General features: G+C 41.8%; 1 protein-coding gene across 2 annotated transcripts in view; it reads left to right on the forward strand.

Annotated features, from left to right (window-relative positions):
- Positions 1 to 17,461, forward strand: part of LOC120743450 (collagen alpha-1(XXI) chain-like) — a 76,173-nt gene that overhangs the window by 26,379 nt on the left and 32,333 nt on the right. For both annotated transcript variants that reach the window (XM_040047092.1, XM_040047093.1), the window contains exon 19: positions 14,954 to 15,007. In XM_040047092.1, coding sequence (XP_039903026.1) covers positions 14,954 to 15,007 — 54 coding nt within the window. The remainder of the gene's footprint in view (positions 1 to 14,953; positions 15,008 to 17,461) is intronic.

Consider the following 17,461-nt stretch of genomic DNA (forward strand, 5'->3'; position numbering starts at 1 on the left):
AAAGAAAAATTTACAATGTAGAAACATCCAACTTCTGAAATATATTACACTCTGAGTACTTTTTTGGGACTCCTTTATCACAAATGGCTCTTTCAGTGTGCCGTGGCCTGGAGACAGTCAGCCTGTGTCACTGCTGAGCCGTTACTTCGTAGCCTCACTGAGCTTTGCTGTATTTGTAGCCCAGGTCTTTCTCATCTTCCTCTTGACACATTTTAACAGAAATCAGAAATTTAAATGTAAACATGTTTATATGCTATATGTGTAATAACATTTATGATGTCATTAATTGCACAACCATTGATAAAACTAATGTTAGTGTGGAGTTTAGCTAGCTAGCTGTAACTTGGCTATGTAGCATAAGTGTTTGTAAGATTAGGTGACAGCATTACTACAGTAGTAGCAGACGGTGGGCTAGCCTTTTCATTTCATGAATGATCCTCTTCTGTCAAGGAATTAGATTTAAGAGTTGAATGTGGATAATGTACCACAGCTAAATTTGAATAAGAATTTAAGCTTGTATAGACGAGATCATAAAACAAATGAGAAGCGCAAACATATTAAACAAAAGAAGACTTTAAAGCAGTTTTATTGTCTTAGCGTAAGTTAATGCAAAGCATGCTGTGGCCTCAGACTTGAAAAAATCTAAAAGGTTTTAAAACTGCAAAGTTGGCAGAAAGACATAAAGATATTCAACTTCCTACTTACTTTTTTGTCTTCTGGAAAGCGAAATAGTTTATAAAGACCCATCTGGGTGGGATAAATATTTTATACGGGAGGCAGGGAATAAGATACTCCCTGTGCTCCCTGGTAATTTGACTCATGGGATTTTAAACTTTACTGATAGATATGTACATTTGACAGGACAAACAAATAAAGGTAAACTCTTATATAAAAAACTAAAAAAGGACATTAGGCCCCACCTAAGACTCAGCACATTTGCAAGTTTTCTTTAGCGGCCTAGAAAAGTAATCCAGCGACAGTCGTCCATAAATCCATGGGCTGCATTAGAGAGGATCTGCTAATAGCTATTTCAGCATGCTCCTAATGGGAGTAATTTGACCAAATGGAAGCTCATGCAGGGTAAAAATAAAGTGCCATAAAGAAAGAAATACCTGTAACTTACAAAGTCCATGGATTAATTTTGTAAGCAAATCTCTTTGACAGATTTTATTTCTCGTTGCTCTGATATGAGCCATAGAGTCGGGCTGTATGTTGTTATAATCTCATCCACCACCATTTCTGTCAGTTAATTAACACTAGTAGTGGGCTACAGCCACACACTACATGGGATGTTCTCCTGTGGCAAGCTGGCTGTGGCTAAATGAAAGAGCAAATGCACACATCTGCAAGCGTGTGTCCACACCCACCAGCTACAAGTGTGCACACTGCTATTTTGAGTTTTCTCTGAACTCCACGCTGACTCTCGGCCACTCTGCTCAGTAATTTGGGCCTGTTCCTGCTATCACAACAAACTACTTTCTCCAAGGATCTGGAAGTGTTCTCTACCAAGTGGAGGATGCTGGTACACATTTGGTGTCCATGTGTGGGAACATGTGGCTGCTACTGTCTCCAGAGCACTCCCTGTGGAACGTATCCGCATTTTTGGTCATCTGGTCATGAAGGCACACGTTAACTAGCTTAACTTAGCATCCAGACTAGAAGCAGTCTCTGCAATCTGTCCAGCATCAAGGTGATTGTTGAACAATTACTTAATAAACACTTTGTAAGTGCACACATTTCCAGCTGTGCATCATTACCAGAGACCAGGCTGTTAGATAGGAATTAAATAAAGGAAAACAGGATGTAAATATTAATAGATAGTAATGGCCCTTTAAATCCATATGCTATTTTCTCATAACATCTACTAGGTGACATTAGGACCATTAGGAGAAGGATTATGGTGGCAGTAGTCTTGTGCTAAACGAGCAGCGTTTTAGGAATGATAACGTCTTCCCTTTCAAACAGAGTTTACTGCATGCACTTTGATCTTAGAGCTCTTCTATTAAGATTTCCATTTGTGTCTGACAAACATGTTTACATTCCATATGAAGGACAGATGGGAACATGACCCGACCCTAAAGAGATTAAGTATCAAATTTAAATTCAAATTTTATTTGTCACACACACACAACCATACACAGTATGACATGGGGGTGAAATGCTTGTAGCTGTACAATGCCCGACCATTAAATGACAGAAGAAAAGTTTTACAATATTTACAATTTACAGGTTACTACAAAATTTACAAATTAACTTAGGAATTTACAGTAAAGAATGTGCAAATAGCAGAAGCGATTATAAAGATTATAAAGATTATGAATTATAGGATTATAGGAAATGTGTGGTGATGTGTGGGAGAGTCCAGTCTTATAGTGACGTGTGTGGGAGAGTCCAGTCCTACACCTGGTTCAGGGCCCGAATAGCCTGGGGGAAGAAGCTCCTCCTCATTCTCTCTGTTTTGGCCTTAAGGGAGCGGAAGCGCTTCCCAGACCTCAACAGTGAGAAGAGTCCATTGTTGGGATGGGAGAGGTCCATCATAATCTTCCTAGCTTTGGACTTGCACCGCTTGGTGTAGATGGACAGCAGGTCAGGGAGCTCTGATTGAATGATGCGTTCGGCTGAGCGCACCACTCTTTGCAGATCTAGTCTGTCCTGCTTGGTGCTGTTCCTAAACCAGGTGCAGATGTTTGCCGTCAGGACGCTCTCGATGGTGCAGGAGTAGAAGTTCTTGAGCACCTTCAGTGGCAGATGGAAGTCTCTAAGTCTTCTGAGGAAGAAGAGACGCTGACGGGCTTTCTTAACCAGGGTGTTGATGTGGCAGGACCATGACACGTCCTGAGTGATGTGGACACCCAGGTATCGGAAACTGTCCACTCTCTCCACTGGCGTGCCACTGATGATGAGGGGTTTGTAATTCCTCGCCTGCTTTGTAGTGAAGTCCACGATCAGCTCCTTAGTCTTGCTGATGTTTAGGAGGAGGTTATTCTCCTGGCACCGGGTCTCCAGGTTCCTAATCTCCTCCAGGTAGGCCGTCTCGATGTTGTCGGAGATCAGGCCCACAACAGCAGTGTCGTCAGCAAACTTGACAATGGAGGTGGTGTCGGATGTGGCTACACAGTCATAAGTGTACAGTGAGCAGTGTTGGTCAAGTTACTTGAAAAAAGTAATCAGTAACTAATTACCGATTACTCCCCCAAAAAAGTAATCCCGTTACTTTACTGATTACTTATTTTCAAAAGTAATTAATTACTTAGTTACTTAGTTACTTTTTAAAAACATGATTTACAACCTGAAGAGGTGACAAAGCGATAGATCTTTCAGCCCAATTCTACTTTTTCTACATAATCCATCATACAAAATGTAATCAAATGGAAAAGTCTCGTTTTATTAGTTTTAATCTTTTAACTTTATGCATCAAGCAAAAATGTAATTATATGCAACATTCTCTGACTGGAAGAAATTAGTTTAACATTTAAACCTATTTTCTGCACATTCCAGCACATAAAATAAAATATTTTTTGTGTTTACACTCACTCTTTCAAATTGATGCAAGTAAAACACAGCAGAAAATAAATAAAGTCAAAGACTCAGCGGTCCTGTTGCTCTATTTTCACCTGTAAAGCAGGACTGCGGTAGGCGGAGGTTTACCCTGGTACAGGTGTGCAGCGGTCAGTGGAAGAATCCGCGAGTTTCTCTGTGAGTTTCCCATTACGTCGTAGCTACTCGGTGCTTGCTTGGAAGTTTAGGGGTTTTTTTCGCTGTAAAAAGAAGTTTTCTTCCCACGCACGATGGACACTAATGTTTTTGTCACTTTTTATGGAATCAAACTCAAAGTAAGGTCAGTACTTCCACGCTTTAAACGCTGCACGCTCATACTCTCTCCCGCACTCGATATATGATGCACTGTTGATCTGCACACAGCTGTTGTCACGAACCGTAGCTCCGCTTTGCCTTTCGGACCGCGCTGCGCACGTTGTAGGACGCAGCCTTGTATAGGTCCATATTACCGGAGACGAGCCCTTCATTGTAGGCAGCGGTGCGTGATCTCAGAGCGTCGCGGATGTTTTTATCCACCCACGGCTTCTGGTTGGGAAACGTTCGGATGATAGTTCTTTCTGCAGTGTCGTCCGCTAGTTTCCCGATAAATCCCACAACCGCTTTCGTAAACATGTTGATGTCATCAGAGCTGCGCCGAAACATGTCCCAGTCTGCGTCATCCAGTGCGTCCTGCAGCGCGGCCACCGATTGATCCGTCCAGCGAGCGACCTCCTTCCTGATTGGTGGTTGCTGCTTTAGCCTTTGTTTGTAAGCAGGTATGAGGAAGATGGCGGCATGGTCCGATTTTCCAAATGCCAGCAGGGGCTGAGCCTTGTAACAGTTCTTGAACGGGGTGTAGCAGTGGTCTAATGTCCTCGTGCCCCGGGTGGGGCAGTTGATGTGCTGGTGAAGGTTGTGAAATGTCCGTTTGAGATTCACTCTGTTAAAATCTCCCATAACAATGAGTGCGGCATCTTGGTGAAGTGTTTGTTGATGTGTGAGAGCCTCATGTAGCTCACATAAGGCAGTGTCCGAGTCCGCGTGAGGCGGAATGTAAACAGTGCAGACAATGACCGCAGTGAATTCCCGAGGGAGATAGAAAGGGCGACACTTAACGATCAAAAGCTCCAGATTGGGCGAGCAAGAGCGTGTGAGAGGGGAGCTGTTTGTGCTGTCGTACCATCTGTTGTTCACCATCAAACACACTCCACCACCTCTTTTCTTCCCCGACTCCATTGTCCTGTCCATGCGGTAAACCGAAAAGAACTCCGTCGGCTGCACGGCGTGGTCTGGTATCGCTGGGTTCAGCCAAGTCTCGGTGAAGCAGAGGAGGTTGCAGTCCCGAATGTCTCTCTGGAACTTGATTCTGGCTCTGAGGTCATCAAGCTTGTTCTCGATGGATTGAACACTGGCTAGCAGGATACTGGGCATGGGTGCGCGGTGTGCGCGAGCCCGTAGCCTGTTCCTGATGCCGGCTCTTTTACCTCGAGGCCGTCGCTTAGGGTCGCGTCCTTTGTTCTCTCTCAGGATCTCCTTTGGCCAGGTTGGGTCCGGAGTTAAACATGGTGAAATGCTCATGTATTGTAGACCAATAGAAACCAAAGTGTCTCTACTGTAGCGGATTTGTGTGTTTTGCATGATGGCCATGCAAGATTATGGCAGATATAGCAAAAAGTGACGAAAAACTGCAAAAAGTGGAGAAGTTGGGGCAGAGCATCCAGCACGGCAGCCGACCTCACCGGCGCCAAGTATAATTCTGAGATAATGTATTTCTGTATGCCTAATTTATAGTATTTATGAGTAAAGTAAATTGAGTAGAAAGTGAAGTAAAGAGAGCCGCTGAGATTAACTAAACTGGTGACTTGAGCTGCCTCACCGATGCAGGAAGCCTAACAAACAAATACAGTTTCTTCCTGCAGCAAAGTCAGGGAAGACTGACCATCATAATGATTACCAGGAAGCACAACATACCAACGTACTTTGAAGGACTGATTGTTGAATGAATAAATCTTTAACAACCTAAAAAAACCTGCACAAGTATACATTTAATTTGTATTTTCTGTAATCCACAGAGGTTTATAAAAATACTTACAGGCTCACATTTGGAAATACTGTGAAAGGATATTGTTCTACATCCCTGATACATATTCTCACTTAAATATTGGAAGAAGTGGAGTTTTTATATTATATTGTTCTTTGACTCGGCAGGACCTGGCTCTATTCACTGCTCATCCTCATGATCAAGTCCAAAGAATTAGATGAACCTAGATGAAAGTAGCGATGGCAGCATCATGCTCTGGGGCTGTTTTGCTGCAGTGCTACGTTGCACAAAATTGATGGAATAATGCAGAAGTGGAACTCAAATCCATAGATGGTTGAAATTTGGACACAACTGAGTGTTCCACCAGGACAATGATCCCAAACACACATCCAAACTGGCCTTCCCAAATCCCTGACGTCAGCCGTCTTGGAAATATGGAATATGCTTAAAAGCCGTGTCCATGCTAGGAAGCCAATCAGTTGAAAGGAACTATATTACTAAGAAAAGTGGTCAAATTTTCAAGCAGAATTATGACACAAGGTTGTCGACACTATCAAAGCATCTGACGGAGCTGCAACTTGCTAAGGGACATTACACCAAATACCAAAGTACATCTTTGAGCCTGTATGTTTAACTCTGACCTGATGTGTGTTAAAAATGCAGAATAAATAAAAGACATTAAATTCATTCTGTAAATGGTTAAAGATGCATGCTATACAACCAGCCCACCCTGGAAATAGAGCAGTTCAAGGAAAATCATTCCAAGCCTAAAATTACCACAGAAACCTCTGACCGCTGTATATGTTTGACTTGATCTCTTTTTCCTTCCTCCTCTTACCAAACTGGAATTTAAACAGAAATGTACAGAAAATTATTTTGGGTGCACAATTGAGTCTTTCTCTAATATTTGTTGAGGTCTGATGAGAACATTTATTTTGGAGCACAACCACAGGTGAGATGGACAGAGCTTCCTTTCAGGTCTGACACAACAAGTCAGCTGAGCAAAGCAGCCTTTCTGCTGCCACAGGGAGGGACTCATGACCTCAGCACACAGGGGTTCATGTTGGACAATAAACTGCGGTCCAAGATTTCTATAGAGTGTTGTGGTCTACATTTGTTCAGGTGTCATGTTGGATAGCGCTGTCGTACTTCCGCACTGGCTTCATTTTTCACCCCAGGAGGTTTCCACTTGGTCTGGCCTCCTTCCCGTTCAGGTTTCCACCTGCCTTTGCAAATAGCAACCATGTAGCTCATATAAAGGATGACTGACACCCCTGATCAGTTTTAGGTGTACGTGCTTCTACCCTCAGAAATGTTAGTTTGCTTGCTGGTGATAAAATGAAAAACCAAACAGAACATTGTAATGGGGACGCCGGTCTAATGGAAAAGCATGAAGCATCATTTAAAGAGATACACAGAGAACAACTGAACAGTCGTTACTGAATAAATAGTTAGCTCTTAGTCTGTAAAAGCCCCGTTCTAACAACTTCCACGCAGTTAACAAAAAGCGATGTATAGCAGTAAAAAAGCTCTCAGTGTGGTCACTGCCTGAGGTGGTCTCCCTCATCAGCTGTAAAGAATTTCTTTTCACCGATCCGTGGAAGCCCCATTGAATGTTAATGATGCCTAACGTTAGATATACTGTAGAAGGCTTTAGGCTGCTACTGTGGCCTTTAATCACACTCATAAAGCTGCTATCTTTCAGCATCACACTTTCAAAGAGTTTAGGATTTGATGTTTCACACTCAAGTGAAGTCAGATAGAAATGATCAGCTCTGTGCTGGCAGTAGGTCTCTTATTACCAGATACCGAGTGTTCTACACCCAAAATTATACCATTTCAGATGCAGCTGTGTGAGGTTTTCATGTTACGAGAGATAAAGAGATAAAGATACTGTATGCCAATCAGTGCTGCCCTGTAATTACTAACTGTATAACTATTATCTGTTGGAAAACAGGGATGGGGAGATTTCAAATGGGGCTAGGCTGTCCATATACATTTGAAAACCCTTTAATAATATTAGCAGAAGCATGTTCTCGGGACCAACGAAACCACAGGATCCTTTAAATGACGTTGCTTAAATGAGCCAACAAATGACAATCGTCTACTTACACAGATCAAAAGGAAGCCGGTAGCATTTAGGTTGGGTTTATTTTTAACTCTGTTTCTTGTAATTTGGAAGCGAGTTCAGAGACCTCTTTAGTACATGCATAAGTTCGAGTTTCCCTCTCCCTCAGGCTGACAGGCCCACAAATCATCGGTTGTTACCCACAAGTAAGAGATGTATAGACCGTGTCGGGGAGTAACGGAATACATGTCACCGCCGTTACGTATTTAAAATACAAAATACGAGTAACTGTATTCCGTTACAGTTACCGTTTAAAAAGCTGGTATTTAGAATACAGTTACTTTGTTGAAATGAATGGATTACACGGCGGTACTTCCCTGTTTCATATTGTGGTGGGTCAGGACTGTTTGGGTTTTGTTTGACAGCTACATTCTGTAGTTCCAGACGGCAGCGTTATGGTTGCCATGGTTACAGGGTGACGCTCTCTCTCTGCGTGTTTCCTGGGTGAGAGAGCGCCATACCCGTTATGTGTCTGTGAGCGCGAGGAGGGAGAAAAAGGCGAGTGGAAAAGTAGAGTTGTCATCGAGCAGAAACGGAAGCTGGAAGCATGTAAATATAATAATAACCACTGCAGCCAAGAAGAGTGCCTGACGAGCCCAGTTGTAAGTAAGCTATTAAGACTCGACTGTACGCTGTGTTCGTGTTTTTCTCTGAAACAATAAGTTCCTTTGGAGCAGTCTTTCAACGCCTCTCTTCGTCTCTCACTAGCAAAGTTGACCCAGACAACAAAGTAAAGCGATTTTTCGGCTACAAGCCCGACACGAACCCGACGTATTAGCCAGAGGTCCCTTTACTACGGTTTGGAGCCGCTGACCTTCAGTAATAGTAATAAATCACAGTGCATGTGTTGGGAATCTGTAACGGAATATGTTACAGAATACATTTTGGGGCATGTATTTTGTAATCTGTAATGGAATACATTTTAAAAGTAACCTTCCCAACACTGTGTATAGAGCCACTTGAGGGTCCTTGGTTGAGAATGAAAGTGGTCAGCTGGGCATTTGGGGCATTACACACACAAGAAAACTGCAACAAAATGTTAGTTAATATGAGAATATGTAAAATCAACTGCTCTTTGTCTATAACAGGAAAATCAGAAATTTCATCCAAAATACGCTTTTATCATGATGTAATTTTCTACTTTAGTCAAAATTAAAAACACAGATTGAAATATTTTGTACTTAAAAAAATGATTTGTGAAGCACAGATAGATACTTCTGATTAATATTTCCTCTTTTCGTCAGTTCAGTGGGTTTGTGAGTATCTGCGCTGCTTACAATAAAATCTATATTCTTCTATTTAAGGCTTTATGGCCAACTATTACACATATGAATTCTTATTGCCATGTCCTGTTTGTATTTTGCGTTGTATAATTTAACCCGTGTTATTTTTTAATGCCAGCAATTCCCAAAATGCATCACATAAAGGCGGTCATAAAGTTACTGTTTGGCAAGAGGAGGTGTGTGTGTGTGTGTACCTGTTTAGACATCTTTGCGGGGACCAAAAATTGGAAGTTTACTATACTTCTGGGGACCAAAATCTCGGTCCCCACTAGTGCAAAGGCATTTTTGAGACTCAAAATGGGGTTTTAGTGTCAGGGTTACAATTAAGTTATGAATAGGTTTAGGGTAACGGTCAGGGTTAGGCATTCATTTTTGATGGTTAGGGTAAGCGGCTAGGGCATTATGTCAATGAGATGTCCCCACTAGGATAGCAACACCTGACGTGTGTGTGTGTGTGTGCACGCACAAATATATGTGCAAAATGTGGCTGTGAGGAACAGGCGTGTTGCTCACTGCAGCTTCAGTAACTACCTCAATTTTCAGAGGAAATCCACTTCAGAAGCCTAAAGAAAAGGCATCCCAACAGCATGTAGGGTACTTTTTTGTTTAGTTTTCCTAATCAAAAAAAGAGGTTACCAGGGGGCCCGAATGAAAAGCAGTGGGCTGACATGCAGTTAAAGGACTGACACTTATTTGCTATGACTAAATTTGGAATACTCTGTGATTATCCTCTCAAAGATGTATGTGTGTGTGTCCCTCCACCTACACACAGAGCAAAGCAGGCAGCAGCTCAGAGTGAAGCAAAAAATGTAACAAGAAGCAAGTTTTAGCTAAAGTATGAGAGCTACTTATCCAGCAACATCAAAGGCAGTGCTGCATGGAGTTGGCAGGAATACCTCATCCAAGCGGATAGAATGAGATAAGTGAAGCCTCGGCTGGGTTGGTGGCTTTTGGAGCATTTCTAATGACATTATCTCACAGACTGTCCAAGAAGTTTCTGCTTCAGTTTTGCTAAGTTTGCTGCACTACTTAGCACTAATAAACAAGTATCTGTGTTTGTGGGAAATAGCCGTGCAGCTTGCTAATCAGTGTTTACTTTACTACAGTCAGCTACCAAAGTCTGTAGGAAATAAACTACACTACCCCAGTGTGACTGAAAGAAGTCCTCACATGTTGCTACACAGTTAAATACCTCCTCAACGACACCGAACTGTTGTAACTCACACATTAAGCTGTTTAATGAGGTGATTAATTGTGGTAAATATGGGGAGTATGGGTGCTGTTTACTCATTTAAGGAAAATGAGATGCTTCCCTTATACAGAATATTTAGACTCCACCAACTTTGAGAATATGCAAGTGGAAATGCTTTCTGAAATAAAGTAGCCACTAATCATTCATCCCAACTCTTGGGTTTTTTCAGTTTGCAGCTACACAGCTGATGAACTGTTATCTTAGCTAACCTACTGGTATCTGGCCATACAAGTAGTTTTAGCTTTGTTATTGGTCCAGATTTGAAAATTCCTGTACTTTTAGAGTTTGTCAGTACAGTTTCATATATACTCTGCTACCTTACAACTACAGTTGCCTTTTAGTGTAAGACGTATGATAGGGAAAGCCAACAAGCAATGAGCTGCACCTGGTGAGGCTGCTCGTTGTTGAATTCTCTCCAGTACAACAACGGGTGGTTGAGGGTTTGGAGAAAGATCCAGATAGCTCTAAAGCTGTTATTACTACTGTATGCATCAGCAGGGGAACATCTGATACAACATGAAAGGCTTCCCAAGAGCATCATGGGGGATCCCGGAGCATTCCCGGGATATGCAATCATACCAGCATTTTCTGGTTATGCTGCATGGTCTCCATTCAGTTGGATGTGCTCAGGAAATCACTAAAGGGAAGTCAGGAGGAATCCTTATCAGATAAAATTACTTCAACTGGAACCTTTTAACAGAAAGGATCAGTAGTTGACCCTCCAGGTAAACTGTTTCTAGCTGCTCCTCCCAGGCCTTCCTAGTGGATTTCAGAAGGAGTTTCAGGCCAGAATGCCTGTAATCTGGTTATGCTCCGTACTTTGATGCAGTACCAAGGTGCTGGTCAGATGCTCAAACTGCTCACGATCATTGGTTATGTTTGACATGCAGATCAGCTGGCCAATCAAGACTTAAATCTGCTTTTTCAGTCACATCTTTCCCTCATTCATTCACCAGCTCTTGTTGTTGCTTGAAGTACATCACCACTACGTTTTGGGCTTCTACCCACCCCCAGCCCTCAGTGATCCTCTCCTATGAAAAGATGTGGTCAGACACAGCGTGTTCTTACATTCTTGTGCTTGCTGCCTTTATCTCTTACAGACTTTTTCTTTCAAATCTACAAATATTATGTGTCTAAGTTCGGTTTAGCTCAGAGATATCAACTTGTCACTGGCTCTTCAGTCTTTAACAGCGGGAGGCAGGGTGAAGTGCCGGATTAGTGTGCTTACATAAAAGGACCGTGTCAGGCCAGCTTCTGTGTGTTGTCTATTTTCTCTTGTTCTAGACACCCAGAGATTTATGTCATCTTGTCATTTATTGGGCTGTGGTGGGCGTCTTGGCTGTGTAATTATGAGGTCTGCTGCTCTTATGGGTTTATGTGCGTAGTGCGGCGAGACACTTCAAAAGAAAACAGATGCAACAGAGAGCTAATTCAGTTGTTTCCTCACTGCCAACTTTCATAACCGTGCACTCAAAATATACTGTATCTTAGGGACCCGGTAACCTCTGTGTTCAGCACAGAGCTCGAACACGAGAGAAATGTTTCACACCTCAAACGGTCATACTTGAAGCCCCGCAGAGTACCCAGGTCTGAAGTTAGGCGCTGCTGAGCTGAGGTTAACAAGAAGGCCTGGCTTAATATGTCAGCGATCATTACCGCACAGGACTTTCTTTGTAACTGGAAAAGGAAAAGATATTTTAGGACCAAACAAGCAATTAGGTGCTAGGTGAGAAGGTTGAATAAAGGTTGCATAAATATGATGGAATATAGCAAAACATCCGCGAAATGAATTTTAGGCGCCTGTGCAGCTCTTTGTAGAAATAAATGTAATTTATTTAATTACCATTAGTTTAGATGGTCAGCTGGTTACTAAGGTAATACAACTGTCCTTTAAAGGTCTGTATAAAAAAGATAGATATTTGTTAGCTGTTTCAGCTAAGAGCTACGGTGAATGCTGTACAGTAAATTATTTCCACTGTTGTTAACATGCTGCTGTTGTCACACATCTGTTGACTCTACAAGACCTCAGTGTCCTTTGTGGATCAGGCTGACCGCACAAGCACTTCTGAAAAGCTCTGATTCAGTCGTCTGGCTGTATCACTTTGGCTCTTGTCCAAATGACTTTGGGTTTTACACCTGCCCGTTTCTTCTGAGCTGACCCCTCAGCTAATATATCCCAGACTTTGAAACGGGCCCTCGTTACAAAATGCTCAGAAGGTTTTGGCTTATCGGTATAAATATTCGAAGATGTTATAATTTATTTCCAAGAGCAAGAATCTAATCTGACAACTGAGGCTGCTCCGGGGATGCTAATGCTATTGTTAGCTTTATTACGATTTTAGTTGGTCATCTATTATTAAGTGCGAGCGCTGCAGTTTACTGTCAGGCTCACTTTAAGTGCTCACCCTTCTTTCACTGTTCGGATGATGCAGACACGTTGTTTTCTTCATCTGCAGCAGACAGCTGACATCAAATCCTTTTTCCTTATAGCTAACGTATTTTTGAAAAGGTCACTCATGCTTCAGTTTGCTCTTGGGTTTGTTGCAGTTTTTCCAAGCATTGCACAGTCTGGCCTTGGGGTGAATTTACTGGAACATCCACTCCTGAGAAGACTGGCAGCTGTCAAGAATGTTTGCCACGTTCTCGCTGTCGAATGATGGAAATCAAACTGTTGGGAAATGGACTTATATCCCCACGCAGACGGACGTGCAGCCACAGTAACATCTCGTCTTTCCTCTGTGGTATGCCTGAATTCTCCCCGCGTTCTCATCCCAACATGCAACATACCGACGCTATGTGACAAATCGTCGGTATGATCCGAGGCATGAGAGCGGATTAGAAGGGATCTATAAATGTAAGGTTAGGGTTAGGGCTGTAATAGAAAGCTGCTAAGTGAATAACAGGGGAAGCGCTTCAATTAAGAATCCGGAGCGTCTCGTAATGTGGAAGGGCACCTTTCGCGTTACTGTGACACGTCTCGGGCCGTGACGAATCGTCAGTATGGGGTTTTTTTGTATACTGCAAACAGCAAAACTTGTGCTTTTATAAAGGTGGTCCTCCTCGCTGATTTGATCTGATTAGAGGCACCTGGCTGCTTCTTCATTTCTATAATGTACTTAGTTTTTCACAGCGCTTCCACATTGTGGTCTAATTTTTGGCAGAGAAAAAAATGACATGGAGTAATATGTCATACTTTGTAGTTCTTCTGAGGTTGTACCTGCCAAGTGCCAGGTTACTTTTTCTTATTATGTTGTGACAAGTTTAAAGAAGGGTGCTTTGTTATTTAACATGACTGGAGGTGCATATTTTTCAAACTCACATAGTTGGTGCCAATCATTTTCTCTTTTTGTTTATCCTTTGCTGTTTAAGATTTTTTTCTATCAAGTGAAACCTAAAAAAAAATCTTTAGCAAAACTGACTTTGTGAACAAAAGGTGCTGCAGATGCACAACAGGAAATCCACAGAGGAAAGAAACAAAACCACGAGCCCAGGATACAAAGAAGAAAAAGTCACACTGACAGAAACAGTGGAACAAAAGAGAACAACTACCATCGAAATACAGTTTATGTTTCTGCGTACTGTCCTGTATTAGAGCACCAACCCACTGCTGGAGCCCTCCCCAACACATGCACTGGTCTCACACAGTAAACACACAGTGTGCACACTTGTATATGTATAAAAGAAAAGTGTTTATTTGTAACCAATTTCAAAAGAAGAAGGCCTACAGTATGATCTTTGTGTGTAGATGAACAAAACACATTGTGCAGGAAAAAGAGAATATGTATGAGAAAGAGGAAACCATCAGTTTTTAATATGATGTTCACTGGATTCAAGTAACATCAAAGCACTCAAACACACTCATAACATCGAACCAAAGGCTGAAGAAAAGCTTTTAGTACATTTGGGTTTCATAATCTTTTTTTTGCTCTTTTAAAAATCTGAAAAATTCTTTTCTCATACATTTGCTCAGCAGGCAAAGCAGCGTCAAATCTTCACAAATGACTGGCCTGCAGCACCAGAATACATTTTACAGCTTGTTTCGCATGTTCATTGCCGTTGCCAGTGTATTAGAGCGGTCCACGCTGGAACCAGTTCACATACCACACAGTCAACAAACACGGTATAGAGTGGTCTCGGAGGACTTTGCTGTCTTGCAGATGGCTAAAACTTTATATGCACGTTGTGTTGTGGTTTACAAATGTGTTTGTTTGTTGCCTTATATTTTTGTTTTAACAAGAAGTGGGCTCAGTGCGAGATCTCACCACAGGACACGCTGCACAAGCTGCGCCCGTGCGTCAATACAGAGCCGCTACCATGACATAACACTTCCCAGCAGTTCTCTCACACTCAAGTGGCACAGATACATATAATTTCTCTTTGTGGAGCTTACATAAAATACAAAAGCAGATACTTTTATGAAGATGCAAGCTAGACAGACATCTTTCATGACTGGTTGCTCTTCTTAAACGGGGATTCCACAGATTCTTCACGTCAACGTTATTTTTCCAGGTGCTATGAAGTCCTGATGTTTAGGTGAAACAGTATGTCTCCTGTGTTTGCAGGCTGGAAGCGCTGGAATACATTATTTTTGCTTAGGCTACAAGTTTGATGCATGTTTTGTCAGGACTGTAGACTTCAGGATGAGGCGGTATCCAGTTAATGTCTGGATACTTCCAAGCTGGAAGGTACTGACATGTCTGTTGTGTCCACAGGGAGAGAAGGGTGATACTGGGCCAACTGGTGCTGCTGGAGCTCAAGGTGCCCCGGTGAGCTGATAATGATTTCATGCATTAATATGTATTTGTACATAAACAGTTAACTCAGTGCTGTTGTTGATTTTAAACTGACACGTAAAGTTTTGAAGGAAAGTGCAATCAGGACATTAACACGAGAGCTAAAATTAATTGGAGCTTTTAAACGCGCGCACACACACACACACACACACACACACACACACACACACACACACACACACACACACACACACACACCAGGAAACAGGAGATGGTAAAAGCTGTTTTAAAGCTCTGTGCTTGAACAGGGAGCAGTCAGGTTACTCATCTATTTTACGGGGGAATAGTCACTTCATCGTCTTTTATCTACTTACCGAACAGATTTACTGCATCTCATTGATTAATGTTGAATATTTCTCATCAAGCAGTCCATCCTGGATACAAACTCTTGTGTAAAAGAATCAGTTAAACTCAACAGAATCGATCATTTTTTACAACAAATTGAAGGTTAGATTTGACGCAGCTTCAGAAAATACCTTCAGCTTCACTCACAAACTGAGTCAGAAAAGTGTTCCAGCATTACATTTGCAAAACTGACAGTCATCAAAAGTTTCTATCATGAGTTTCTTTGTATAAACACATTTAGGACTGCCTGAATATATATATATATATATATATTTGTTAGACATGAGAAGCAAGGCCCGAAACAACTGTCTGCTCCTTTCTGGCTCTGCTAATGGCCAAGATGTAAAAAAGAACATGAAATTAGTACTTGAGCCCAGAAAGACATCAGAACACTGTTCACTGAGGTCGGCGATCCAAGGAGCTGTGGGTCATCTCTCACGAACAAATGAAAAATGAAAAGTCCATTTTCAGCCGCTGCTTTGGCCCCTTTTGCTAATTAGAAAGAATGCTGGTTTACAGCACTCTATTCATATTTTCACCCCAAATTCTGTTTATACATGTTTGGTTTTATAACACGTCATTTAGATTTATACTTACTAAGGTGCATATTTCATGCGTGCTTGTGTTGTTTGCTGTCTGTTTCATGCAGCAGTCTCCTATGGGAGCCAGTTTTTTTTGAAGCTTGAGCCATATTTCCGAATTAAAGCCGGCGTACATCGCCCTTTGAGCTTTTTTCTTTAATCATTTTTTTTCTACTTGCTCAAATCCATGTATTAAATATAAATTCCAGCTCCACAACAGCGAAACACCAGAATGAGCCCTTTTTATTTTTATTTTAGAGCCAACAGAAACACACTTACAAACAATCTTACTGCCATTTTATGGACTTTAGTGACTTTATTGCAGAGTTAGGTGTAATGGATTACCATGTAGTACTAATTTACAAATTGGGCGTGTTTGTAGCTTGAATATACTTTGATATGAGGCAGTGAGGAAGACAGAAATACACTCGGGTTTATTTATATGGGAAGTTTACAAGTTTACTTGAAAACAATCTCAGGCTGCTGTAACATCCTGTAGCTCCTCATGTTTGCACTTCTACATCCTACGTCTGTAAATGTAAATGAGTGGTAAAACTCATCACTGCCACACCCCACAACCACACACTCACTTCCACTTTTTAACAGGACACATATACACACAAAGTGTGAAGCTAGTTTTTCCACAGCTGCACGTGCTGATATCCAGACACCAAGTAGCATTTTGCTGATGCATTGCTTGCAAAAAAAGTCTATTGCAGTGGATACCCACATTTACAAGTGAGCGCACACTGCAGGCAGTATCGCGTGCTGAACAGCTCCCCACTGCTTCCCAAAGCCAAACCCTCTCTTCCCAATCAAGCTGGTTTACACATGCAATGCTGGTGAATGTAGGTTTTATTATTGTAAGTAGTTTTACCATGCTGTGTTGTCCCAGTAGTTATGGCCTTGTAATAGAGGTCCTGCACAGAACTGTCTCCATGTCCATGTTAAGCTGTCTGATTACCTCACAGTCCTAGCTATAGACACATAAGATCTTTAGTGATGACAGCTGGGCTCAAGGTGATTTTCTTTAGTCTTCTTTGGCTGAATAAATAGGATTGTTTGTGAGTTATAGGATGCTTTCATTAAAATTTATTGGAACTTTGCTAAAAACTCTATATTAGACATACAAAGCTTCTCTGAGCTTCTGTGTGGTCAGAATGTGAAGTCATGTGAAGTCAAAAGCAAAGTAATTTATCACATGCTTAAATGAATCTGGCTCCTAATAAGAAATAGTTCTGCTAACCAACCATCAGGTCAACAGTTAAAGAGTAACGTGCTTCACTCTCCTCCTCCTGATTCACCAAACTCATCCTCCCAGTTTGGTGACCTGACCGTCGGTGTTACTCAGCTCCACTACCCCAGAATCCAGCTTTAGGTCCTTTTCTAGATGCCAACGTCTGTTCTAAAATGATATTCATTCATTTTATTCATATATATACAGAGCGATATGCAAGTACAGGCAGTACTGTTGCACCCAGTGTTTGACCTTTAATCAAAG

This window comes from Simochromis diagramma, unplaced genomic scaffold (genome assembly GCF_900408965.1).
Source record: "Simochromis diagramma unplaced genomic scaffold, fSimDia1.1 OVJJ01000715.1, whole genome shotgun sequence".
NCBI lineage: Eukaryota > Metazoa > Chordata > Actinopteri > Cichliformes > Cichlidae > Simochromis > Simochromis diagramma.